General features: G+C 43.1%; 1 protein-coding gene across 3 annotated transcripts in view; it reads right to left on the bottom strand.

Annotated features, from left to right (window-relative positions):
- Positions 1-469: 469 nt before the first annotated feature.
- Positions 470-25,619, bottom strand: part of LOC113488357 (lethal(3)malignant brain tumor-like protein 3) — a 36,538-nt gene continuing 11,388 nt past the window's right edge. For all 3 annotated transcript variants that reach the window (XM_026863455.1, XM_026863454.1, XM_026863456.1), the window contains 11 exons: positions 24,735-24,811; positions 23,222-23,307; positions 19,292-19,402; positions 17,963-18,077; positions 17,752-17,851; positions 16,727-16,906; positions 15,227-15,358; positions 14,771-14,832; positions 12,214-12,380; positions 7,649-7,711; positions 470-4,341 (listed from right to left, as the gene is read on the bottom strand). In XM_026863455.1, the coding sequence (XP_026719256.1) occupies positions 4,213-4,341; positions 7,649-7,711; positions 12,214-12,380; positions 14,771-14,832; positions 15,227-15,358; positions 16,727-16,906; positions 17,752-17,851; positions 17,963-18,077; positions 19,292-19,402; positions 23,222-23,307; positions 24,735-24,811 (1,222 nt within the window). In that variant the 3' untranslated portion in view covers positions 470-4,212. The remainder of the gene's footprint in view (positions 4,342-7,648; positions 7,712-12,213; positions 12,381-14,770; positions 14,833-15,226; positions 15,359-16,726; positions 16,907-17,751; positions 17,852-17,962; positions 18,078-19,291; positions 19,403-23,221; positions 23,308-24,734; positions 24,812-25,619) is intronic.

Consider the following 25,619-nt stretch of genomic DNA (forward strand, 5'->3'; position numbering starts at 1 on the left):
CCTCCGCGGGCAGTGACAGCCTTCCAGGGCAGCGAACCAGCCCAGCTTCCCTGCGAGCACGTGCTGGGCTCAGACCCAAACACGGAAAGAACGAGTCAGGTTTTGAATTTATATTAATTTTATTCACATTTCCAGAAGAAAGCATCGGTGGAGTGCAATGTCATGGCTAGTGTCAAAAAGCTCAAGTATTTGTTTGGTTTAAAACAGGCAAATATTTCAGTGTCTGAACCGAGACAACGGGCGCACGCTCCCTACCCCTGCACGTGTTTCCAGTTCAAGTAATAGGAATTTCAAAAATAAGCTAGCTCATCACATGATGGAGAGGATGTCAAAAACTTTAAAGCTTTCTGTGGTATAAATCCCTAAGCAGGGCATGAAAGTAGCAGGCAGGAAATCTTCTACAGCTGAATTGGCTTATCCCCTGGGCTGAATGTTGGCTTTTTGGGTTTTTTTTTTTTTGTTTGTTTTTCCTTTGGTTGTAGAGTTATGCTATCACTGTTGCCAAACACTTCTGTCCAACTTTAATGCGATTCATTACCCAGAGCAGAAATTTGCTGCTACTGGATTACAAGAATGATTGTTGGTAATGGCACAGAAAAATTTTAACAGGACCCTCTACTGAGGAGAAAAAGAGAAAAATTTGATTGGTTTGGATTTCAAAAACAGGGATACAGGAAGAAAAACATATCCACAAATAAGACCCATTTTAATTGAGAACTGAGACTTCCCAATTGCACTGCCGGCCCATGGGAAATTGTCACGGCTCTGGGTTGCTTCTAACTAATATATTTATATTTCTAAGTGACTTCTGGGTTCAGTTGGGCCAACAGCTGGTTTCTGCTGACATTGAGCAGACAACGAAAGCCTCCTAAAACCAGGTGGCATTAACCAGTTTCAGCTTTGTTCACCACAGAGCTACAACTTTTGGCTTTCTGCTTCAAAGTGCATGTTTCAAATTAGACAACAAGGCAACAGACAATCAAAGGCATCTGCAGACCCCTCGCCTTGACACAGACCTCGATCAGGACTGGGAAAAGGCAGAGCTGAGTTTGTACAGGCAGCATCTGGCAGCAGAAACAAGTCACGGAGCTGCATGTGAAAGCAGCGCTCCCCGACGCAAGCAAAACGGCATCAGCAACCACCGGACTCCTAAATGATGAGGCTAAGAGATCAGCTGGTTTAGCGACTTGCAAATATTAAGGAATTTTAAATGTGTCCAGTGAATACACTGGAAATCTTTTTGCCTTTGAGTTATTGTGAAGTTGCTTGATTTTACTAGAATATAGCTATATTTGGAAAAGGAGTCAGTAATAGATGTGTGCACATTCTTGCTTGCTCTGCAAAGACAATTATCGGATTACAAAAAAAGGCACAAGAAGCACATTCCTCCCTCTTCTATCCCTAAAAGGGTTCCTTCTTCCTCCTTGCTGAAAGCACTACTCTTGCTGTCACTGAACAAACTCCAAGTACACATTTTGGTCTTTGATCCAGCTGGCTTGGAAGCCTCTAGGATTAAAGATTTCTCTCTGAATAATTTCAGTGACTAGACTCTCATCGCTTGGTTCACCAGTTCCCTTCATCCTTTATCTATATATAGTAAAAGAGATTAAATAAGATTATATTTTTACTGCTTGAGGTAATTTGCTGTCCCCCAACTCAGTTTCCCAAAGGTAGAAGGTAAAACAAAATCTGGCAGGACCTGCTAGCTAGGAACAAGAGCAAGGCGAAATGGCACTCACCCCACCTGGCTGGGTGTCACAGAGGGGGGAAACTGGAGCAAAGATGGGCTCAGGGTTATTTAGCGAGTGGGTGCAGAGCCAGGAACAAGCCAATCCAGCTATGGATCCTCTGCTCTAGTCGTCAGGAAACAATTCTGCTTTGCCCAGAAGGGGAGTTGTGCCAGAGTCCAGGACACGCCATTTACAATTCAAGTCTTTACACTGACGCTGGATGTGCAGAGTGGGATAAAGGAATGTGACTCTTTGGTGAATATCCTCGTTATCATACTAAAAGTTATTTTAATAAATTAAATTAATATCTTCTCTAGTCCTTAACACTGCATTAAATTACTCTCCTGCAGTTGTCTGGCTAATATTTAATGTTTCAGCTATCAAATATCCCGCCATCCCTATGTCTTCTCTGTGGAAAGCTTAAACTCCTTAGCATCTTATACAAAAATATAAAAGTATGGAGACAAATTGCTCTATATATTAATCCAGGACTGAATGGCTTCAGCGGCATGGATTCTGCTCTATTTACAATTTTAAGGAATTTGCTACTTTAGGCAAGTCACAAGGACCTTCTCAGCAGCTGGAAGGTTGGACAAAGGACATGGGGTGATTAGGGAAGGAAGACCAAGTGCATTCCTCATGTCACCACAGAGACACGGACAGCGTGTTCGTTCTGTTCCCAACAGCTCTCAGAGAAGCTCTAGGGCTGGGACTATGGCAACAACACTGGTGACAAAGATGCCAAGTACAGGAGGGAGCCTGAGGTGCCTGTGGATGGATCACATCTCATCATGCAGTGCCCTGAGAAATCCATGCAACCCCGGGCACAGGCTAGTGGCACGCCAGCCATCGGTGACGCTGGGTAAACACACTCACAGCGCTCAGGAGGGTTCACACACACAGGATTCAGCCTGGCAGCTCTGAACAAAGGGGTGAAAAGGCTTCCCTAGCTAAGATGGTTCTAGCTAAACTGAACTACTAAGGGAGTTGGTCTATCAGTGAGAGTGGCCAGAGGAAGAGCCACGAGCTCGCAGGCCGCCAGGCACCAAAGGTAGCACTGAGCAGGGCTCACCGCTTCTCCCAGGGCTTCCACGGTTAAAAGGATGGCTCTGGAAGCAACGGTGTGCAAATCCCCCACTCAGGACACCTCAGTCCCACGTGTACATTCAGGAAACTATGCTCTGACTTTGAGCAGAGCAGGAAATACTCGTGCTTCAATCCTGCCAGGAGAGAACAGGCTGCATGCACAGCAATACAGCCACAAGCTTTGCTTCCTCCCTAACACAGATCAGTGCTCTCTGAGAAGGAATTCCTCCCCTTTCTGCTGTCTTAATCCCGGTTCCTCTCCAGTCCAACATCCCAGTGTGCTCTGCCTGCCTTGCCACTAGAAAGGCAGAGGAGCTGGTGCCCTGTTGCTACAGCACACTGACGCCTGCAGAACAGACCAAAGTCCACCTGGAGGCTGCAAAGGCTAAAGCACTAAGTGTTCGTGAGTTTTGACTGCTCAAAAATAAAATAGTTTCTAAGAAATCTGTTTGCACCTGTATGTGTATGCTGGCCACTGCTGGGTTCCCAGCTCGTATTTCTAGCAATTGGCTGACAGTCGAGAGGACAAGAATGAGTCCATCAAACTCCAAGTGCTCCTGACTCTGCCATTTTGCTGTAAGATGTTCCTGGTCCAGACAGCAGTTGCACAAAAGTACTGACGGGAGAATTACAGCTAAAATCTTTATCTGTGTCTCCTGTGGGAGGTATCTTTATAGGAGATCTTTGCCTACCCAAAGGCTATCTACACAGGGCTTGCTTCCCACTCTCTGGTGACATGAATGAGAACATTTTGCATGTTACCAGAAACGAACGCAGAAATGCAAGCCATGACTGATGGAAATCCTTTGCCCACGCTACTTTTCTGCTGTGGTGTAACCAGCTCAGTAGCCAGGGGTATCAGAACAACTAGGATCAGTAGGAGAAACCAGAATTTTAAAATCAGTTCTGAAAAGGTCAGCTCTTGAGTCACAGGTGAGTTACTCTGAAGTGCATTTTCCTATTTTCTTACTCTAATTTCTCAAGAGTTTTTATACATACAGAATATATTAAAACATGCTGGTGATAACTCAGTCTCTCTCTCAGGCACTATCATTGGACACAGCAGTCACACTACTCATTGCTTTCTTCTTGCTATTGCAGCTCCACCAATATTACCCTGGATTCCCCTTATAACCGGAGGTTTCATCTAGATCTCAAAAAGAGATTGATATATCAAAACCAAATTCAATTACAAAATATAATAATATCCTCTTCTTGGAAGTGAAACAGCCCCATATTCCAGACTGTGGCAGAATTTTTATGTCCTCAAAATATTTTTAATAAATTCTACTTAAAACACATCTGGGTCCTAATCTGCCTTTCGGCATGTTGTAACGCTCACAGTTGAAGATCTATTCCCTGTAAATTCTTCGTGGGCTCTGCCAAAGGGCTCTTCTCAGTGGTCTTCTGCAGAATTCACCATGAGAATGGCATTGTAGATCTTCAGGGCAGGACCCAGCTTGATACCAAGTATTTTAACAATGTCGCTCTGGTTCAGGAGCAGGAAGGCCTCACCATCAATTTGCTAGGGGTTGGAAACACAACATAAGATTATTGTCAAGAGATAGGCAGGATTCTCACTTCTGGTCATTCAATTAAACAACGTACTTTGAACTGAGGAATAAAAGTATGAACACAGGTTTGAAGACTGAAACCTTGTACTTCTCCCTAGCTCTGGCACCCACACCCCTGGGAGGCTCCCAGGCACGCTGCCCCTTCCACGGGTCTCAGACCTCATCTAGCAGCTCTTATTCTAGAAACAGAGAAACCCGAGCATGGGCAAGGCTTATGGAGAGACCATGAGGAGAATGCCTGTTCATTAGACTTTATATTCACTAGAACTGCTTCAAAAAGCCAACAACTGTCAAAAATCATACGGTGGCCAGAAATAAGATCAGGAAATCCAGAATGTGAGACTTCAAGAAGCAGCTATCCAAAAACTATTACACCGATTTATGATGATTAGAAATATAAAGTTACCATTTCCTAGTGCATTCATTACATACTGTCACTGCATAGACTCTTCAACCCCTGTTAAGCTGTTCAAGGTAAAATTTAAAGCCAAACACCCTTTTTTTCCTGCTTCTTTTTGGTCAGCTCTGCTAAATCCTTACAGATGAGAAAAATGCCTGAGCTGTGAACATCTGGTTGCTCTTACAACTAGGACGTACTATGCCCACAGACAACAAGTTTCTGTTTAAAGGAGAAGCAGGAAGCTATTGTGAAATCATTTTTAGTGACACTAAATGGGCTTGCTCAGCACATGGTAAAAGAGATCATGTGCTATATAAACTACGGCATAGTAAAGACATGTGGTCTGACTGGATTTACACACATAATCACTTAATTCATCAGCAAGGAGATATTTGATTAGATGCAAAGTAAGCAAGTGAAAAACAAGCTACCCTGTGAAAATACAGGATGCTCTAGGTAGCAGCGAATGAAATCATAACATATTATTTTAATAAGGGGTCAAAATTTACTTGGGTTTACAAAAACATCCATAGAGACAACACAGATATAATTAATATAAACCCCAAATGCTGCAGGGAAGAAGCCAAAGATTAATGGACACAGACAAACAAGATGTGTCTCCCTAAGTTACTCCATTAAAGTCCATTTACAGAGACTGACAGCAGCTCATCCTCACTTGATGTTTGCCAGCGCAGCAAACACTGGACACTCAACTCATCCAGCATAACGATTCTTCTATTTCTGTAGTCTTCCTAACTAGAATTTTTTCGGATGTCAAAGACTGGTGGAAGAGGATACACTGAATCAACTTGGACAAACATATAATTAAAGCAAAGTGCTAGGAGCCAGGAGATTTCATTTCCTCTTCTCTAACCACAGAAGAAACTGTTAGCAAGTTCTTAACCTCCCAGTCTATACACTGGAAATGACAGCAGTGCTCCCAGTCTACAGATGGTCACACAATGCCCCCATATCTTAACTTGCAAGGTGCCGAGAGTCTACACTACTGCAATGAACACGATAAAAATAGCTTGAAACAAATGGACTGCTGCTTAAATTAAATAATACAGAGGTAAGAGTAGCAGAAAACTGCTAGAAAGCAGTCCTACAATTCAAAATGCTTTTGAGTCTGGTGTTATTACTATGCTTCATTTTCATCACATTGCCTCACAGATGCTTATTTTAAATAGACCTTCCCTGAACTGGACCTAGAAACAAGAACAGTATCAGTGGCTGTGCTTTATTATTCATATCTTCGTTCCATCTTATTTGGATGGTTTTTAAAATTCTGTGCACATTTTGTTCTCTTCGTTCCTAATGTAAGCAGCAACTTATCCCTCTCCCTCCGCCAAGAGAAGTCTGCAAGGGATTTATTTATCCTAAACGGCGAGTGCTCGAAGGCCTGATTACAGCTAATGGACAATGCGGGTGCAGTTCAGCAGTCCTGTCACTCACACCTGAATTCTGCCCAAAGCCAAGTTGCTAAAAGGGTTTTAATTTCAAATTGACAACTTAGTTTGAGCATAAACCTGAAAAACAACCCAAGACCCTCTCGTTTGGCATAAGGAATCATGCTTTGAGGCTGCAGAAAGTATGGTATTAAAATAGAACACAGCTATGCTGCTCTCTGAACCAGAAAACAGCCACTGTGTTTGGGACCCATTTAAATTATGGCTAGGAGAAATAAAATACATCATGAATTGCTGGATTCATTAGAAGATAATGCTAGTTACATCTCACCTACCAAACTCTGACCTCTGAATATACCTTCACTAGAAATTAGGATGCACCTTTTACACTCAGCTACACTGAAAAAATTGGTTCATTTGAATAAATTTCATTAAAGAGTATTGCACTATATTGTTACATTGCGAACAGTGCTTTTTGCAAGCCTCTGTTTCTTTTGCTTTTTGGTTTGTGTGTGTGCATGTTTTTTAAAATAAGGGAAAACAAAATACAGATACATAAATCCCATAAAATGCACTACAGCCTCATTCATCCTGAAAGGAAGCCAGCCCTGGGGAGCAGTCATCTATTAAAAACCTGCCCTTTACAGTTGCTACAACATGCAAGGCTTTTCCTGGGTCCAGAGGGTGCGCTCAGCACCACACGGAACAGAGGAGGCTCAGCCCCTTCCCTCCTGTAGAGCTGTTGATGATAGAAGGGGAGGTACGTCTGCAAATTAATCAGGGGCTCATAAAGAACCCGCAAGTCCTGCCTGCAGCATAACTGGAAGCTGAAGCACTTAACAAAGTGTCTATGATCTGTGCAAAGAAGTGTGCTAAAAACCAGGACAGCCACATGCTGCACCTGCTGAGGTTTCTCGGAAGCCACAGTGGATGTAGCATCCACAGGGAACAGAGTCCAGGCCGGCACGTGGCAGCGATGACAGGATATCGTGCAGGAGATGCTCTGATTTCCCAATTGCTTGGTCAATGAAAGGTTCCCCCCCGGCGCTCACCTGAGCCCATGGGGGAAGCCAGAGATTCCTGGGAAACCCTACGACTGCCAGCCTCACCAAGAGAAGCAAGCATATGTGCTCGTTAGAGGGAGCAGATGAGATCTTCACTGCAACAGGACATCTTTATAACGATGCCAAGCCCACTACACAATAGTCCAAGACAGGATGTTAAGCATAAGATCAGTGATTGGAACTGCAGGGGAAATTTGGAGCAGCAGAATGCAATTAGCCATGCTGGAATTCAGCTCGATGCTGAAGCTGCCTCCTAAATGCCACGGGCTCTTTCATGACAAGCCTGAGCGTCTGTGCTCTCTGCACTCTAACTCCAGAGTAACGTACAAAACTGCCACCAGACCCACCCGCGGCACAGCACAGGATTTGGGTAGACTTGACTTACCTCTTCCTTGAAAACAGATGCTGGTTCTTTGCAACCAGGTAAACGCTGGATAAAGTTTACCACCTGGAATTACATCAGAGAAAAAGAGAAACATGGACTATTAAAATGGGGTATCACCAAGCAAAAAAGGTCTTATTTCTGTATGAGAGTTATATATGCAAGAATTTTAGAAACTTTAGTACTTACAACTCTCCCATTAATGAAAGGTATATACGAAAAATATTACTGGATTGTTGCTGCAACATCCCTGCAAAGTATATTCTGGTTACCTACAATACTTTCTGTATTGCCTTGTGACCATTTACTTTTCTGTAAAAGGCCAGTTTCTCCACTGCTCAAAAGGATCTATATAAAACACCAACAATACTTTTACAGATTAAAAGCCATATATGGCTATACGAATTTAAACCCATCCACAAGTTCACTTTTTTATGGCATTGTTGGAAAGTAAAATTAAAAAGAAAGAAGGATTTAGACAGTTGTCCATGATGACATGCGTTTGAGAGACAAGACAAACCAACTGATGAGTACTGCTGGATAAGCAACATATAGAAGGCAGAACTGCTGGGAAGGAAAGGAGTTTTGGTTTTATTTAATCTGTGGTGGGTGCACAGGATCCACGAGTAGAAGTTAATTTTACATTTCGTATTAGGGAAAACCTTTCTAAGCAGGAAATCTGTTAACATTTGGAATAATCTCCCTGGAGACAGGCAAGCAGCCCTTGGATTACATTATATAACACTAAGTAGCGCAAGGAGCAGTCCTGAATGCAGTGGAAGATGACTTAATATGTATTGTCTTCTCCAGCTGGAGCTTCACTGGTTCATAGAAGATTTGTATATTGAGGCATAATCAGATCAAACATCTCATGCTAATTGGATGCTCCCTTGCAGAACAGCTCTGTTTCATGAGGCATATTCATTTGAGTTATTACAGATGTGACACTTCTTCCATGAACACAAACAGTTAGGAGGGGTCACTGTCAAATACAAGCTTCCCTTTAACTCAGGATTGTCAGACTCTCTTCTAAATCACGTCACTGCATCTCCAGCTGATCCCACCACTTGACTAATATTCATTCCCTTCCCCCAGTTCCAACTGTGCAGGAACGGAGCTGTCAGCGTGCCCTCTGGTTTTGCTTTACCCTGGCAGAAGCTGATTTTTGGTGACCAGCGCTGACTCCTGATTCTGTTACATAATCTGAAAACAGAGCATCCCTCTCATGTTTCACCCTTATCTTTTGCTAGTAAGGATGGCTCCATTTTCAAGGGAACTCCTAAAATCCGCATCTCCATTGGGCAGTGACTCCAAATTTTCTTCTGTAGAAGTGCAAATTCCAAGTAACAAAATACTACTTTCATTTTGAATCCTCTTCCCTCTTTATAATTAAAGCACAAGTGAAAAGCCTTCTGCAGGGTCTGGTACCTTTTGGAACTGAAGAGACAGTTGGGCCCCTCAGGGTAAGACAGTAAGTGCCCTTTAGTGTCTGTGGTATCCAGAGGCTGCTAGAAATCTCCTGGGAATGATCCGAGCTTGCCTTGCTCCTGTGTCTTTCCCTGCACAACTGCTGCTGGCTAATGTCACCAACACTGAGTGACAGGCCTTTGATCTGTCCTAGAAGTGTTTGTAGGGACACTGCAAACCCTCTGTGCCACAGAGCGGCCTTCTAAACAAACAGGAGTCGTGGGGTTTACCAGAAATGGAGAAAAGAGAGGGAAGGCTGGTGCAAGAGGGGAACACTGGAGAGAAAGTCCCCAGGATGTGAGCTAGACTCTGGGTTTCACTGAGCCCATCACTGCTGGGGGAGGAGAGCCCCCACACTCTGATGAAGCAGCTGAGGGACAAGGGATGCTCAGATGCACAAGGTCACAACAGAGGAACACCACGGGTGAGAGGAGGCCAACACAGCCCCACGATGATGGCAGTGAAGCCCTGAACCAAGGGAAAGGGTGAGGCTGGAGGGCTCAAGATGAGGGTGGGAGGCATCAGGCAGGTTTAGGAGCACAGTGGGATCGCGCAGAGCGGGGCTTTTCCTTTGAGGAGGTGAACGCCTGCCTGCCCTTCCTGCCAGCAACAGCCCCAGAGCTATCTGTGGAAGAGCCTTACGCTACGACTGCGTAAGGGTAAAGGGAAGGGGGCTGAAAAAAACTTTATGTAATTCTGAGGACACCTTAGACCTCCATGCAACCCATATGGAAGGTGCTGATGCAATCCCAGATGTGTGATATACTGGAATCAGACGGGTATTGCTCTACCCTTTTGGTAGAGTGGGAAGGAGGCCTCATGCAGCACCCCTTTGATACTGAGCGACAGCAGAACTGGCAACACCTTGGGAGACTGTGTGGAGAGGAGCTGAGTTTAACTGGGATTTCGGAATGCACAAACAATTACCACAAGGACAGTCCCCCCACAAGGTATTAGCATCTGACGCAGGATTAACTAATGAACAATACAATTCTAGCACATAACTAATGTTTTTCTGTGATTCAATATCCCTCACTAGCTGTGCTCTGAAAACATGACAGGAAGCTTTCAATAAATAACAAAGCTGCATTAAAGTAACTACTCTTGTTGACTGTTCAGTGTTACCAAGGGTTTCTTAGCTTGAGGGCCCCTAAATACTGCTGCTGCTGCTCTGCAATTTCATCTGTTCTCAACCAAGAGAGAATTAAAGCAACATTTTTTTCCTTAATGTGGGTTTTATAAAATAAAAACAGTTCTTCAGTCTGAAACCAAAGGACAATTTTACACCCCCACTGGTCTTGTTTCAGATCAGCAGAATGGCCTCCTTTGTGCAGCAGAGTTCAAAGCACAACCCAAAGGCAAATGTTTGCCCTGCAGGAAGATGTTAGGAGCCCAAATGACAACAGATCAAATCGACTTTGGACTCACTAAAACACAAAGTCCTGCTGCTTTCAGCTTCCAGACATGTGGCTGCATTTCACTGCACATGCTGACCCTGCAAGTGCTCATACAGAGGTCAAACTGATTCCAATGGGAATTTGTCGTGAACGTCATTTGCAAAACCAGATCCACTTTCCTGAAATTCAAGACAAAACCTGTAATGATTTTAGCCAGTCCACTGTGGTGCTGCAGCTGATCTTTTTAATGTGCCATTCACACTCCTATTGGCAGTTGAAACTTCAATAGTTGTATCAGGCTGCAGCACACAGCACAGTTCAGTATTCTGGGTTTTGAATTGCTATATCCAGAGTGCCCTGCATTGATGCCCCGTGGTCCCTGCTTACATTCATCCCTTACCAAACTAATATCCCAGTTAAATTTACCCAGCAGTTCCTTTAAAGGTCAAATGCAAAGGACAAATTTTATTTGGCTTGTATCCTGACTCTGTTCTTCCATAAACCAGCACCCATGTTTTATCCAGAAGGAAGAGATTCTGATTTTCACGTCGGAGAATTAACAGCTTCCGCCTTTACTGATTTTCTAAAAGACCTTTTGGAAAATCATTGGAAGCTTTCTCAGAAGGATACGAACAGCAAATCTTTCAGAGATTTTTTTTTTTTCCTCCTTGTTATGAATTTAATTCAAATACATTTTCACTACCAAACCCCCTGACAACCAAAAAAAAAAGGACCAAGTTTCAAAACAGCGCTAATTGTTCTATCCCCTTTGCGACTGCTGTGGTTCCTGTCTGCTGTGATACCACAACCCCACCAGACGACTCCTAGCAGTTCTCCAGCAGGAAGAGCAAAGCCAAGATTGGATTTATCTGATGTAAGAGGCTCTTAGGGAAAATGCACTTCCTAAAAGTCTCTGAAGATTCTCTATGCATCATGAAGAATAGCACCTTTTTCTTGCTTGCAGATTACCTACATCCTTGCAAGCACAACACTGCAGCACATTTCTCTTGTATCAAATGGCCTGTGATGAAGCGCCAGGATCCAAATTGTCACCTCTGCCCAAGTGAAGACACAAATATTATTTATGCTCAAGGCATCGATGCAAACCCAACTACTCATCTCACAAAAGATAGCAGCTTTTTCACATGCCACCTAATTACAGAAGACATCCCAAGAGCTAGGACTGCAGGGACACATCCCCAGCTGCACAGCTACCTCTGTCAGAAATCAGGTCAGGCTGTGGGCAGTTTTGTTCCAAGGGAATCAGGCAAGGAGATGCAGGAGGAGTGGGCATGCACAGAGAAGTTTGGAATTATCTGCAATGTAAAAGTGAATCTGCAGCAAAGTCACAGAAGAGAGGGAGGGAGATCAGAGAGAAATGGAATCTGCTCTCAGAATCATGTTTCAGGCCTGAGGACTAAATGATCAAGAGGTAAATAAACGAACAAACAAACAAAGGGAGGGAATCCTATTCAGGGAAATAAGCTGTGGACACCAGAGGGTTAATAGGGATCCTTCCCCTCCCTTATAAAGGGACTGGGGTATAACTTGTAGCTGAGTGAGCTACAGCATATGCAAAGAAAACAGAAGAGCATTGCCTAGGAAAGAAAGAAAATAAAGATGTCTTCCAATCAGCACTCCAGAAGAGGAGGGCTCTGGCAGTCCCATGCCCCAAGAGAGCAGAACAGGGAACAGGTAACTCACCTCTTCCACAGTCCATTTGGCCACGTCTTTGGCCGTGAGGCCCGCGACCTCTGGCAAGAGCTTGCAGTGCTTCTCCCAGCTGAGATGGAGGCGGTGTGCTGGGTTAGAGGCCAGTGAAGGCATGAAGATGGACTGGTGAAGGGCCTGCTGGAGATTCAAATCAGGGTCTGGAAAAGGAAACGAGACAAGTCAGAGTAAGGCTTCAAGTAGGAGCAATTACAACAAAGCAGGAGCAAGGGTCATGCTCTGGAGGGGAAAAGCAAGGCAGGGTGAACCAGGCACGGCTACTGCATGGCACGCTGAGCTTTCAGGGTGTTCTTCCCACCCTCTCGAGGAGAAAGAAAAAAAAAAGAAAGATAAGATTGCCAGGCTGGAGGCTTTATCGTTAGCTTCTTCCCTGGAAAATGATGTCATGCTGCTAACAGAGATGTTTGCAGCGTTTTATTGACAAGGTGGAGGAGTTCTGGTAACAGCATCTTCGGCTGGAAACTAATGGCACTGTTCCAGCTCACAGCTGTAGCCAGCCTGCGAAGAGCACTACGCGTGCCAGCTGATGGCCTGGGCTTGCTGCCTCCCCAGGAGGCTCCCAGGGCAGGAGTGTGGCATGTTACCTCCAGACATCAACTCCTTCCTCATGTGTCAAGTGACGGAAGCTTTAAAAATCAAGGCAAAAAAAGAAGAAATCACCCCTCCCTAATGAGATCACTCGAGTAGTGCAGAGTCATGGTCCTACAGGGACTTGCCTGGTTATACAACAGGAAGCAAAGCAGAGGATAGAAACAAGATGGGAAACATTCCTCTGGTTTACCGCGGTTATCGTGTGCTGTCCCCTCGCCCCCCACCCTGCCTGGCAGTGCACAGGGTGTGCAGCCTGCCCGGCGCCATCCCGTGGCAACTGTACAAAATTCTCATTTTTTTCCTGCTTTCTGAAAGGTCTGGTGCGGCCAGCGCCAGTGCGGCTGCCACGCGCCTCTGCTGAGTTTGCTCAGTGTTAGCACACACAGTTGTTAGTAGGCTGGGGTGTAAGGACCTGTGGGGTGTGCCAGTCACTACCCGTAAAGCACAAAGGAAAATAGTATTATAAAGAATAAGCAAACTTCCATGATTTGCCTGCTCCTTACAGCTGAGGCGAAAGCAGCGCTGGAGGTAAATCCTAATCCAGTGAAATGTCACTCCCCTGTCCCCTGCTGTGTCACCTTACCTCATCTCCACCTCCCTAATGGATGTGGCACAACATCAAATAAAGGTCTTTATTTCTAATGAGACCAAAGAGGGAGGATTTAAAAAAATAAAGCCTCAGTAAGAACTGCTCAGTTCAGGAGTTGATGCTCCGGGTGACAATGGAGCACAGGACACTGCTCCCGGGAGGGCTGTCACCTCGTCCCCTGCCTCCCCGTGATGGGGCAGCACCCGGCCTTGCCCCCACCTCCGGGCTGTAGGAGGTGCCCAGGGTTTTACATAGTGCCATGTCCCTGCTGCGTGGGCACTGCTTCTATCACAGACTGTCTCCTTTCCTTCACTAAGCCCAAATCCTTGGGGGTAAGCATCCAAACCATGACTTAAACAAATGACTTGGCTTTTGAGATAGAGGCAGCGTTCTAATAGTTCAAATGTAGATGGGCTGAAAGCTCTGGGTAATCATAAAATTACAGGTCAGTGGATTATTGCAGAATTTCCCCCCACTGATTTCCATCATTCTGTTTAAGGTGAATGTGAAGGGAAAGCAGACAGCTTTCCCTGCCAGCTGCAACTGCAGCTCATAGCTGGCAGACTTCTCCAGCTCTGACTGCAGAAGTCAGCACTAGGTAAAAATCAGTTTTAAAAAAAAAAAAAAAAACAAAAACCAAAAAACCTCTAGCCACCTGTCCCAGTTTGTGCCTGCTTAGCTATTTTTGATTGGAGACTTATTACTATGTTAAATCCTCCTAAAAGCCTGGTCAGCTCAGTTCTCTGAAATGGCTTTTTATAGTAAATCTGAAAGTTAAGCATATGGTTTGCTAAAGTGATATCAGAAAGCTTCTCTTAAAATTTAACCTGTCATGTACCAGTAAAAAAAAAGGAATTGTGTTTTCATTTAGTTTTTCATTTTCTTTTGCATCCTTAGAAGAACCTTAAAAAAGCCACCACCCAAAATGATTCTAATTATGTTTCTGAATACCCAGGGGGTTCTTAAAGAACTTAGCCAGGTTTTGAGCAAGTCTCCCTTGACACCTCTGCTGGCTCTGTCACCAGAATGGTCACTGACTGGGGAACAAAACCCTCCTGTCACTTTCTAAGAGAATGCAGTGGCACAAGGGATGGTGCAAGCTTGTCTTCTCAGTTAATAAATATGAGGTTTCATTCTACAAAGTATTAAACATTTCACTTCTAAGTAATTTTACCCTTCCTTCTCATTTTAAAGGAGGAAAGACTACTATTATCATCACCTCCAGCGTGTGCCTTCTCTCAACTGTGGAATCAAAGACAAAAAAGCTATGAAGTTTTAAATGCTCCTTGTGACTGTGGTATATTGCACATATATGCACACACATAGAAAAAGAAATAAAATTTAACCAACCTTTCTCAACGCTTTCCTGTTTCACCATCTGGAAGTTTATATAGGGATCCGAGTACCCAAGCCTGAAAGTATCAATTACAAAACATTTCAAAAGATATACAAATTGATATAATTTCTTCTCTATCCAGAGATTAATGGGACTTTTAGGAACCAAAAACTTTTCCCTCTTAAAATAAGCAATAGTACTGCTCTGTCCCTGACCTCTCTCTCTCTCCAAGATAAGGACTGTGCTATTAAATTAATGGCTAGAACTCAGATTGAGTTTATTGCAGGAAAGAGAGGGCCCAAACTAATGGGAGGAAGATTTACCATGTCATTCTAAACCCCTATGCTGCAAATCTCTGATCACATTGGGCTGTTCTAAGTTATGATTTACATCTGTATTTCAGATATAGCAGCAGCATTGAGAAACACAACTGTTAATGCATGAAAATACATCACAAAAATCTTATTTACTTTTTTGGTTTGGCATTGATGTCTGCATAGGAATCCTCTTCTATCCAGCCTTCCTCTTGATTGTCTTCAGCCTGTTCCGACAGACTCTGAACACTGCTTTGATCCAACTTTTCACTGTCTTGTGCAGATTTTCTGGAAAGACAGACAAATGACAGTAGCTAAGCTGACATCCTCTGTTCCCTTTTCCTGCAGGAGAGCAAAGCTGGCTGTTCCTTGCAAGTGAGAGCAACAACTACCACCTAGTGGCAGAAGCCTTCCTCTCCCCCACCATCATCACTGGCACAGTTACAAAGTGCTTTTTAACTCTTCAGCATGGACTGAGAGAGATTATGTGAAATAAATCAGTCCCTGTGGATTGAGGCTCTGATCCCAGCAGCTATAAGACACCCACTGAAGCACGTGTTATGGTGAAATCAAGAGATTGAAGATTTCTGATTCTTCATACCTCTGGAAAACATTTAAGAGTCTCCATGACTCAGTTTGATGCATAAACTGAGCCATGTAGTTGCCCAGGGAAGGACAAGCAGTAAGGTGTTATCAGATGTGCATACTGAATTCAGACCTCTCACTATCAGGAAATGAAATACTTAGACAACTAGAAATATATTACAATTTTAGAATGCCATTTATTCGGGGAGAATCTCAAAGCTCCTGAGAGAGCTTTATGGTAACAGTGCCGTTGATATGCAATCAATTCTGGTGTTAAGATCAGGAATAGAGATGCCTGCACACTTCTGGGATGGGCAAACTTTGGCCATGTAAGCCAGGGAGGGGAGAGTAGTATTCCCTTTTTTCTGGCCAAATGTATCTTGAAAATGTTATAAATTAAGTACATAAATGAACTTTAAAATGTACATAAACCTTCATATACCACAAAGTATATGCATATGCTGGAGTTTGCCCTGGTGAGACTGGATTCGTACAGACTAAAGGTAACAATAATACAAGTCTTCAAGTCTGTCCCACAACACAAAATTTTAACTGGCTCCTGCAGCCCAAGAACTAACACAGTTTGTTTCAATGCTACTCAATTCCAAGATTTTCATCTAAGAAAACAAAATATCTGAAGGAGCTCAACTTGTTTGCCAAGTGATACACATGCAGTCATTATGCCCACCAGTGTAATGCAGCCGACTCTGGAGTGGATTGCAGTTACAGTTTAATAGTGCAAAATAACCTTGCTTGACAGTTTTAGGACAGGAAACGAAGGAAAAGAATATATTTTAAATTGAAACAGCAAGGAAAAATTTATGGAGACAGAATGCAATTTCCTTTGTTGGAATGTGACCAGAGCAGCAAGATTAAGGAATCAAGAAACCTATTAAGGCATATGAGGGTATAAAAGTGCACTGCTTTGTGTTAAGAGTGTCTGGGGCATGGGTCAATATTACAGACAGATGAACTCAATGCTCTGCTGCTTCTCTGCCAATTCCTGTGTTTTTCAACCTTGTAAAATGGTTTTGCCCCCTGGTACTTGCCCAAGAAAAGGGTTCAGCTCACCTGAATTGTGGAGAGTCCTCCTGAGAAGACTCTTCTGCTCCCAACAGGAATGGGAGAGGAGTCTCCAGTCTCTTGGCTTTCTGCATGATATTGCTAGGGGAAGGTCTCTCCCTGCTCAGGCGGTCCTGTAAGAAGTTTTCTCTGTTGAGGTTCACATCAGAATATGGGCAGCCAACTAACCTGTATTAAAGAAAAATAGAAAAAAAAACAGACAAAGAGAGAGAGAGAGATGCATGTTTTTAAGTCATACAGTCTTACCAGCCTCAGGCATATATATCCATCAACAAACCCAGAAAAAGTGAGGCCAGAAACACTCAGGGAGATGTTATTACCCAGTTTTAGGGGCAGGAAATCAGGGGAATACAGGGCAGAATTTAAAACCGAAGTCATGTTTTTGAAGAGTCTCCTCAGAGAACAAGAAGAGCTCTTCCTCTGTAACTTGCTTGTCTGAAGAATATTTCACAAAACAAGAGAGTCCTGCAACTTTCACTCTGAAAAATTCAAAGCCCTTTACCACATTATACACTACTAGATCTTCAGAGCTCCAATCTGAGATTGCTTTCTCACTCTTTAAATGGTTTAATAGAAAAAATAATTCCTTTCCCAAGAGCACAGAAGAAATCAAAAGGCAGAGCACAGAACATGAGCTCTCTCCTCACTCCTATACTTTAATAATCTACCCATACTCTCTCCCTCTTTAACTGTCTCCTTGCATGTTGTTCTTGGGTGTGTTATTTTATCAAAAAAAAAAATCCCTCAGTAATGCTGGAATGTAGAAATTGGGAATGAATTAATCTATGCTGGATTGCATTGCAGTTGTAATGATTATACTTGTATAAACAGTATTTATGATGAAACAGCACGTTTTGACACAAGAGGGAGCTGCAACTGCAGTTATAACTACCCAGAATAAACACCCTGAGATGATTTCAGTGCAGTGCAGGTGCTTGTTGCTGCATTATTATTATGGACAGCAGTCAGACTCCTGCAGCCAGAACCCTTATAAGAAGATCTCATATACATACGTATAATGGGTTCCATAACGTGGTCCCTTGATGTGACCAACACCATGGCAGCCTGGAGTAGGACACACTTGTCCCACTGCTCCCACTCGATCAACAGCACCTGGTAATAAGAAAGAAAAAGTTAAACAGATTTATAAAACGCTCCCCGCGTCAGAACAGACTGCACTTAGGAAAATTATTCCACATAACAATATGATGTCATCTACTTTACCTAGAGGAACTTGCAAAGCATGTCCGGTTTTTGCACACCAGCCTACTGGATGAACATCAGGGCTGTCTGCATCGACCCAGAAATCGTAATTATAGTCCCAACCATCAAAATGTATCTGAAAGAAGCACACAGTCTCAGTGAGAGATACAGTTAAGGACATGACTCAGCTTTTATTTTAACTTCCCCCTCTGTTTCACCTTGCTCAGCTTGGGGCTGATTCATTCAATCTTTCAGACAAGCACAATCATCCTTTGTGCTCAGTGTAACTATTTGTTTTCCTGACCCCTGCACCTATGTTTTACAGAACAACCAGGTTCTGGTGACACATTCAAATCCCAGGGTCTGCAAGAAAGCACAGACCATGGGGTGCTCCAGCACACGCTATACTCAAAGACTAAATCTTTGCAAACACAATTGCTTCTTCAATTAGCTTTTGTTTTCTGATGATCCCAAAACACCATAAAAGCCAACAAGTTCAGAGAGTTTTGCAGTGAACAAGCTAGAATTTTCTGCTGGATGAAGAGACTAGCAATAGTTAGCTCAGATGCAGGCCAGGTTAACAGAGACTAAGGAGAGCTGTAGGCTACTGAGTAGTCCATGCTGCAAAGTCTCAAACAAATGTATGAACTAAGTACCATGCTACTATATATTAGCAAAACTTGACTTCTGCTTGCAAAGGCAGAAGTGATGAGGCTGAGAATCAAATGACTAATGGGGAACGATCTCCACTCCTGCCCACATAATCACCCTTTGGAAAGGAGACCTGTGACCCAGGAGCTTCCACCAGTGCAGCCTCCACTTCAGCTGGCTCATACTTAGTTTCTCAGAAGCCATAGCACAACAGATTTTTCTGGCAATATAGTTATGTGAAAAGAATTAGTTAAAATCTGTTTATGTAACAAATTCATACTGGAGCATGAAGCCACTTCCCACATGTACCAGGGTTTAACTAGCTTTGGGTTTTTCTTTTAAGTATGCTAGGAAAAAAAAAAAAGTCAGGTAGCTTCCCACCAGCAGAACATTAATGCTGCCTTCACTCGCACAGATCACACAGAAACCGCTAAGAGATGGAAAATCATGCTGTCAAATGTTATTTCAAAACAGTTACATTAAAACAGTAACTAACAATACCAGGCAATTCCATCAGATTTCAATAGGACAAAACAACAGAAATAATTTCCAGTTGGGCAGGCCTGTACTCTAGATCATCTGCTAGGCGTCTGTTTGCTGCTCCTCATACCAATGGGTTTTTTGGGTTTTTTTTTTTTTGTACTGCAAATAACTATATTCCTCAGCCCAAGGGCTCTGCACTTTGAAGCAAGGTCATACCTTAATGCGATAGTCGTCTTTGTCAACTATTGTTGCCACTCTTATCAAGATAGGATTTCTTCTGTCCACAGCCTCTAACTTCATATTAACTTGGAATCCGTGAGCAGGACGCTGTAAGAGAGGATTGTAAGCAGAATGCTAAAAACTCTGGGCACTCAGAGCTAGTCGCCTGCTCTGAATAAAATGTGCTGAAGTTTTCATCTCCTACTCAAACACCTTTGCAGCTTTTGCCCCTGATCTCACAGGGGCCAAAGTCTCAGCAGACTGCTTCAGAGGTTAAAATCAGAGTTTCCTAGAGGATTAAGCTGTCGTGTTTGCCAGCAGCCCAAAACTACTTGGGAGGAAGTCTGAGCTTTCTCAGTGCAGAGGAGCATTTCACAGCCAGGGCAAGAGGCATGTCCCAACCAGAAAAAAGGCCAGATACTACCGCAAACTCCACTGACATACAGACTCTGCAGTCTGACAGCAAAACTCCCAAACACAGCAGAGAGATGATCTCACATCTGAGAAGGACAGTGGCCAGGTCACCCCTGTCTTACACCTGAAACACACACACCATGTGACGTGTCTCTTCACTACACTGTACGTGACATCCTTCTTGGCATCTGGCTACTACGGTTACCTTCATTAAGTTACCACCTACTTCTTATGACAACAACTGCATCTGCTTGTTAACAACAACTGCTGAGAACTGTGGTGCTGGGACTCGAGAGCAGCTCCAGCCGCTGGAGCCTCCCATCTACATTTGCTGATTTACTCTTTCTCTCAAACCTCAGCGATCAAACTGCTTTGTAAAAACCTCCAGAACGCCCTTTGAACTGATGTGTGCCCTTTGCAGCACCCACAGATGCAAACCTCTAAGTAACAGACAGCGTTTACCAATCTTTCCATTTATCTTTAAATGACTGACTGCAAATTCCTCCTCTGACCTCCTCAGCTGGGGGTTATGGAGCACCTGATACTCATTCAAAACACGTTCTTCTTCACTTCTGCACACAAAGGTCAGGATTTTAGCAACAGATGATAAATTGTGTCTTTGAACAAGATCAGGTTAATGAAAAGATGACTATAATCACTCTTGCCTCACAATCTTCCTTACCCCTTTTACTGCCAATAGCTGGGGGCAGGGAAGGAGGTCCACTTCTGAGCTAAGGGGATTACAGATTCCAAACCTCAAGTTTCTCTTTGGTCTTTTCCCCGGGACACAGACATTTAACCACAGGCTTTCAGCCACATGACACACCGGAAGCCAGACAATCTAAACTGCTTTTAGTTTTAAGAGCATCTTATTGAACCAGCCAACCTTGTCTGTCTTCCTTGAGGAAGGAGCCTGAGTGCTTGAGAACAAAATGCTGCCCAGAAGATGAGCAGGGCTATTTGTTTAAGTCTTGCTGAAGTGTTGCTGCCTTTCTGGCAATAGCTTATGAATGTTTTTGAATTGACAGCCCAAGACAATGGGCTAAAATAGTGATGCTGACAACCAAGCTGTCTCCTCTTGCGTTTTTGGGTGGAGGAGAAGGCAGAAACCCAGGCACAAGATCTGCTATTTGTGCTGATGACCAGTGTCTCCAGACTATGTAAGAGAGCTCTTGAAAACTGTTAAAAACTAATTCGGTGAGAAATGCCTGTTCTGGCTCTCAAACCGTATTTTTATGTACTGATTTCCTGTAATTGCCAGCTGGAATAATAATAATAATAATAAAAAGAATCAATAACTGTGCCATGTATTTCACTTCAGACCAACCAAGTCAGAAAAATAACGAGGTTTGATCTTGAAAGACTTCTATTAACTGCTGATATATCAAATGCCGTATTTTTTCTGTCTCATTTTTGAAACACAGTCTTGGATGCTAATTTCTATTTCGGAGTTTCATGAGAGCCAGAATTGGCTCTTCTGCTATTCTCTCAAAGCCAGACACCTGAAGGAACAGAAAAATGGTCGCAGAGATGTACGTAAAATGGGAAAAGAGGCAGAGAAGGCAGTTGCATTCCCCCTTGGGAAGACACTTCATTTCCAAAGAATCCAAAAAAGGGAGTATTCAGTACTGAAAAGGATCCCTGTTACCTTCAGGTGACATTTCTCAACACATTTTACACTCTGAAAATCTGAGGAAAGAATGCCATAATGACAGACTACTGAGGACTTCAGACTGGGAGTTTTAAGTAGGTCGTACTTCACTGTTTCTTTTTGTATCATGAAGAGTTTCATTATCTTTCAAAAATATTTGTCTCTACAAAACTACTTCTATTGTTCCTCTATTGTGTAGAAGACCAATTGCTGTATTCTTTCGCTCTTGTACTCTGAAGGTTCCCATTTTCCAGCACTGCTGGGATTTTATGAGCACAGCTCAGAAAAAGCTGAGCTTACCCTGGGAGCAACAAATGTGTCCTACTGACAAGCTTCACTCATTATCCTGAACACTGGCTCTTGAAATGCTTCACATGCTGCGCTGCATGATCGAAGATGCTGTCTGCCCAACTCAAGAAAACCTTAATCCAAGGGATGTTTTGGAGTTCAACTCTGCTGCAGATAACTCCAAGTGTGGCCTTATAGTTCTCTGAAGAGGCAAAACCAGCCTCTTCCTATTCCCTGACACCCACCTTGCAACCTACTACAACTTCAAATGGACACCTGCTGAAATCCAGCAATTATCAAACTTGTCTGGCTGGATTTCTACCTCCCTTATCTAAGGCCTCCCTGATTGCTTTTCCTCCTCAGTCCCAAAGAGCTTACCAACAAAATATAAGACAGGGCAGCAGGTATTAACCTGCAATACTAAATTCATCACAAAGATTTAAGACAAGTGTCAGAATGGCACAAAAAAGTTTTTTAACATATTGCAAAGTTTAGCAAGGTGAGCTGCCAGTGTGGAAGCTGCTAAGGGGAAAAAAACAACTCAAAACTATGGGGTTTTTTTTAATGAAGTTATTGTAAAGGTTTCTGTTTTGTTCCTGCTCAGTGAGCTTCCAGATAAATGCACTGAACTTCAGTGTAAGAAACAAAAGCTCATCATGCTCCCAAGGTTGAGAGAACCATCTTCAGATTTAGTCTGCAGGATGATCTTACTCCATCTAAGAGTTTGGCAGAGCTGCTCTATCATCTGTTAGCACGCTTATTTCTGTGGAGGGCACAGAGCACTGGGTCCTCCCTAGAACTACTGAGATCTATATTAGAACATAGAAGTCCTTGATAGGAACTTCTTTCTCACTCTACCTTAATTTCAGCCTCACCAACCAGGGGAAGGTGCAAGTATTTTCACCTTGCAGTGAAACTTTAGAGAAGTTTTTAAACTTTAAAAGACCTCTAACTTTAGACAAGTTTTTGAAACTTCATACAGAGGAACCTAATGGAGGAACTGCACACTTCTCATTCCCCCTCAAACATGCCCTTACCCCCACCCCTTCCTCCCTTCCCCACCAAACGTCTGCAGGCCAGTGACACCCACTTCCGAGCCCCATGAAGGGGGAGTCTGGAAAGTCTGTTCAACCAGCATCAGCCCTGCTCAGATGTCAACTGGGAGATCCCCTTTGCCCATGCAGTCAGGCCTCGAGCAGAAGACCAGCTCTTTCCCTTCTCTATGCCCTCTCTGAGGCAAGATACTGCCCTTCACATATTCTTCTGAAAGCTACAATTATCTCTGTGGACTGAAGGCTCTTCCCTTAAATCTGCTAATGGAGCATGTGAAGATGTTTAGTCAAAAATCCTTTACAAGACAGCTTTCCAGGGTATTTTTTTTTTAAAATATCTTGCAGTCTGCTCTGTGTTTTGTTTTAGCAGCAGTGAGAGATGAACTTAAAGAAAAAAAAACAGTTTCACCCTCTTGGCACAGACATGATGAACCACCATCAAATAAAGTATCCAGCAAGGAAGGGCAGACAGCAGCAGTTTCCCCCCCTCCTGATTTAGGACAATCAAAGAGATTCACCAACCAGTTTGAATGCTCTTGCTGGGGCTGCCTGGGAATTAGTTTCTTCCAAGTATTTCACCCATGAGAAGGCATTGGAAGCCTTGTATCCTGAAAAAACAGAGAATTAACATCTAAGTAAGAAAAAAACACATTTATTGTTACAAACAGCAAAGCAGCTACGCAACACAGCTATTATGCTAATTTAGCACTTACAATGGATGGCGCTGGGAAGTGGTCTGTTTATTCATACACACCACTTACAGCACGTGCAGCAGCAGTGCAAGTTTCCCCAGCTTCTACACAGGGCTTTAACCCTGACCTGAAAAACCTGAAGACTTCATTTCTGTACAGCTTAATCAATGCTTATTGTCTAGAGAAAGCTGCCAATTAAGATCTAGTCAGGGGATTTTATGATGTGCAATGGCATCGCTAAATTAATTTCCTATTTTATTAACTATTCTATGTGTGAGTGCCTGCAAGATTGTAGAAACTTCTTGTCTCCTGCTACCTACTCACCCATAGCCAAGTAAAACTAGCAGCCTGGAGATAAAAGGCTCTATCGTTGTTATCATAATCTCAGACATCTACATGGGTGTGCTTCTCTAACAACAATAAGATGCCTTTCCCTGGCTGCTACATTTGAGAAACCGCTCTACTTTTTTTCCCTTCCTATTTCAGTATTTTTTAGCCTCAGTATTATTTCCTTTTGGCAGGAGGCTGCAATAACTAAACACATAGGACAGTCTGCAAATTGCTGAATGTAAATCTCTCGGCAGAGAAATAACAATTGACTGCAGATTCTGCTGGGGGAACACGCAATCGTGCTATGAGTCCAGGAACTGCACACCACAGCCTTGTTGCATGTTCCAGGAGCAGGAACTGATGTGGTGTTGCTGAAGAGTAAGTGTTTACAACTCCTCCTGCATCTGCAGCGAAGACACAGAGGGATCCAATGCAGAGGGATCTCACAGTGCCACACACTTTACTAAACTTGGTATGAGATAATTACAGAAATTCTTGCTCCACGGCTGTCAATCTAGCAAACAGCAGACATAGTTTTTTTATATTTGTTATTTTTAAGGTGAATGAGTACTTCCAAGGCCTGAAAACACCATTGATTTTCCTGTACATTCTGTCCTTTTTAATTTGCCAACATTCTCTTCATTTACTGAATTCCAGTGCAGCAGAAAGAGATGTGGCTTCAATTACTCCTTCGTTCCCAGAAATTCCATCTTATCTATGAAGTCATGATACTGATCCCTCTTTCTTCCAGCTCACCTTAAAGGAAACGCTGGAAATACTTCAAAGTTCCTTCCCTTCTGAAATCAAATTCAATTACAGATTACCAAACCTCATTCAATTTTTTGAAAGAGCTATGAAACAAAATAAAATGCAGTGGCAAAAAATACGAATAATAATTCAGTCAGTAAAGAAAACTGAATGGAACCTGTAACTTGCAAATACATAATTATGTGGAAGATAAAGCTTGACGGGCTTTTGACTGAGGCAGGAAATAAATCTAACTTTCAACATACCAGGTGGTATTGTCAGTGGGGTTCCAGTTTCTTGGCAGTAGCCAACAGGACGAATATACGGGCTGCTAGCTTCACACCTGAATCAAAGAGGGAAAGTTGGCACCAGTCAATTTTAAAGCAAAAAGAAAAACAGAATTTCAAATGATGTCTGATATGCCTTTACTGGGTTAGCAGATGCTTTCAGTGGGTGTGATCATGGTGTAAAAGACAAGCATTACCTCGCTAGAATTTATAACGCCAAGTTTTCAAGGCGTTCAAGCTGCTCCAAAGATAGGGAAACAGAGAGAAGAATGTCTGGTGCTTCAAAAAAAACCCCACAACAAAAAGCCCTCCCCCCATGGACTGCCCCAACCACAGTTCAGTCTGGACATAGATCATCCAAGTGAAAATGCAAAGGAAGCAAAGAAACAAAAACCAAATCCTCGTCCCTAACTGAAACACCATTAGTATGGAAGAAGGGGAAATTATTTTTAAGGTCTTTGCCAAGAACTGCACGTTATCCATTCATTCTAGCTGAAATCTAGTGGTAGTTTGCCTAGTCCCCAATTTCACTGCATGTTTAGGTGTTCTGAGTCCCTGAAGGAGGCGATGGACCAAACTCAGACAGCCCTTTTTGTCACATCTGCTCTGAGGAAGGGTCCAAAGTAGTCTTTCAGATCTAGGAAAAAAACCTGTGTGTTTTCAGCCAAGCTCGACTTTGCAGCTTTGTTTGCTTGTGTTTCCCATTAAAATTTTCAAATTTCAAAGAAAAATATGGCATGAAAACAAAGTTTCATGGACTAAAATGGTAAAGGAATGAGATCTAAAGTCCTACAAAGGGAAACACCAGTGTTACGAAACTGCAAGAAAAGAGCAACTTGCCACCAAACAGGTGCCTATTCTGAG

The sequence above is a fragment of the Athene cunicularia genome (assembly GCF_003259725.1).
Source record: "Athene cunicularia isolate RWA chromosome 23 unlocalized genomic scaffold, athCun1 chr23_part2, whole genome shotgun sequence".
NCBI lineage: Eukaryota > Metazoa > Chordata > Aves > Strigiformes > Strigidae > Athene > Athene cunicularia.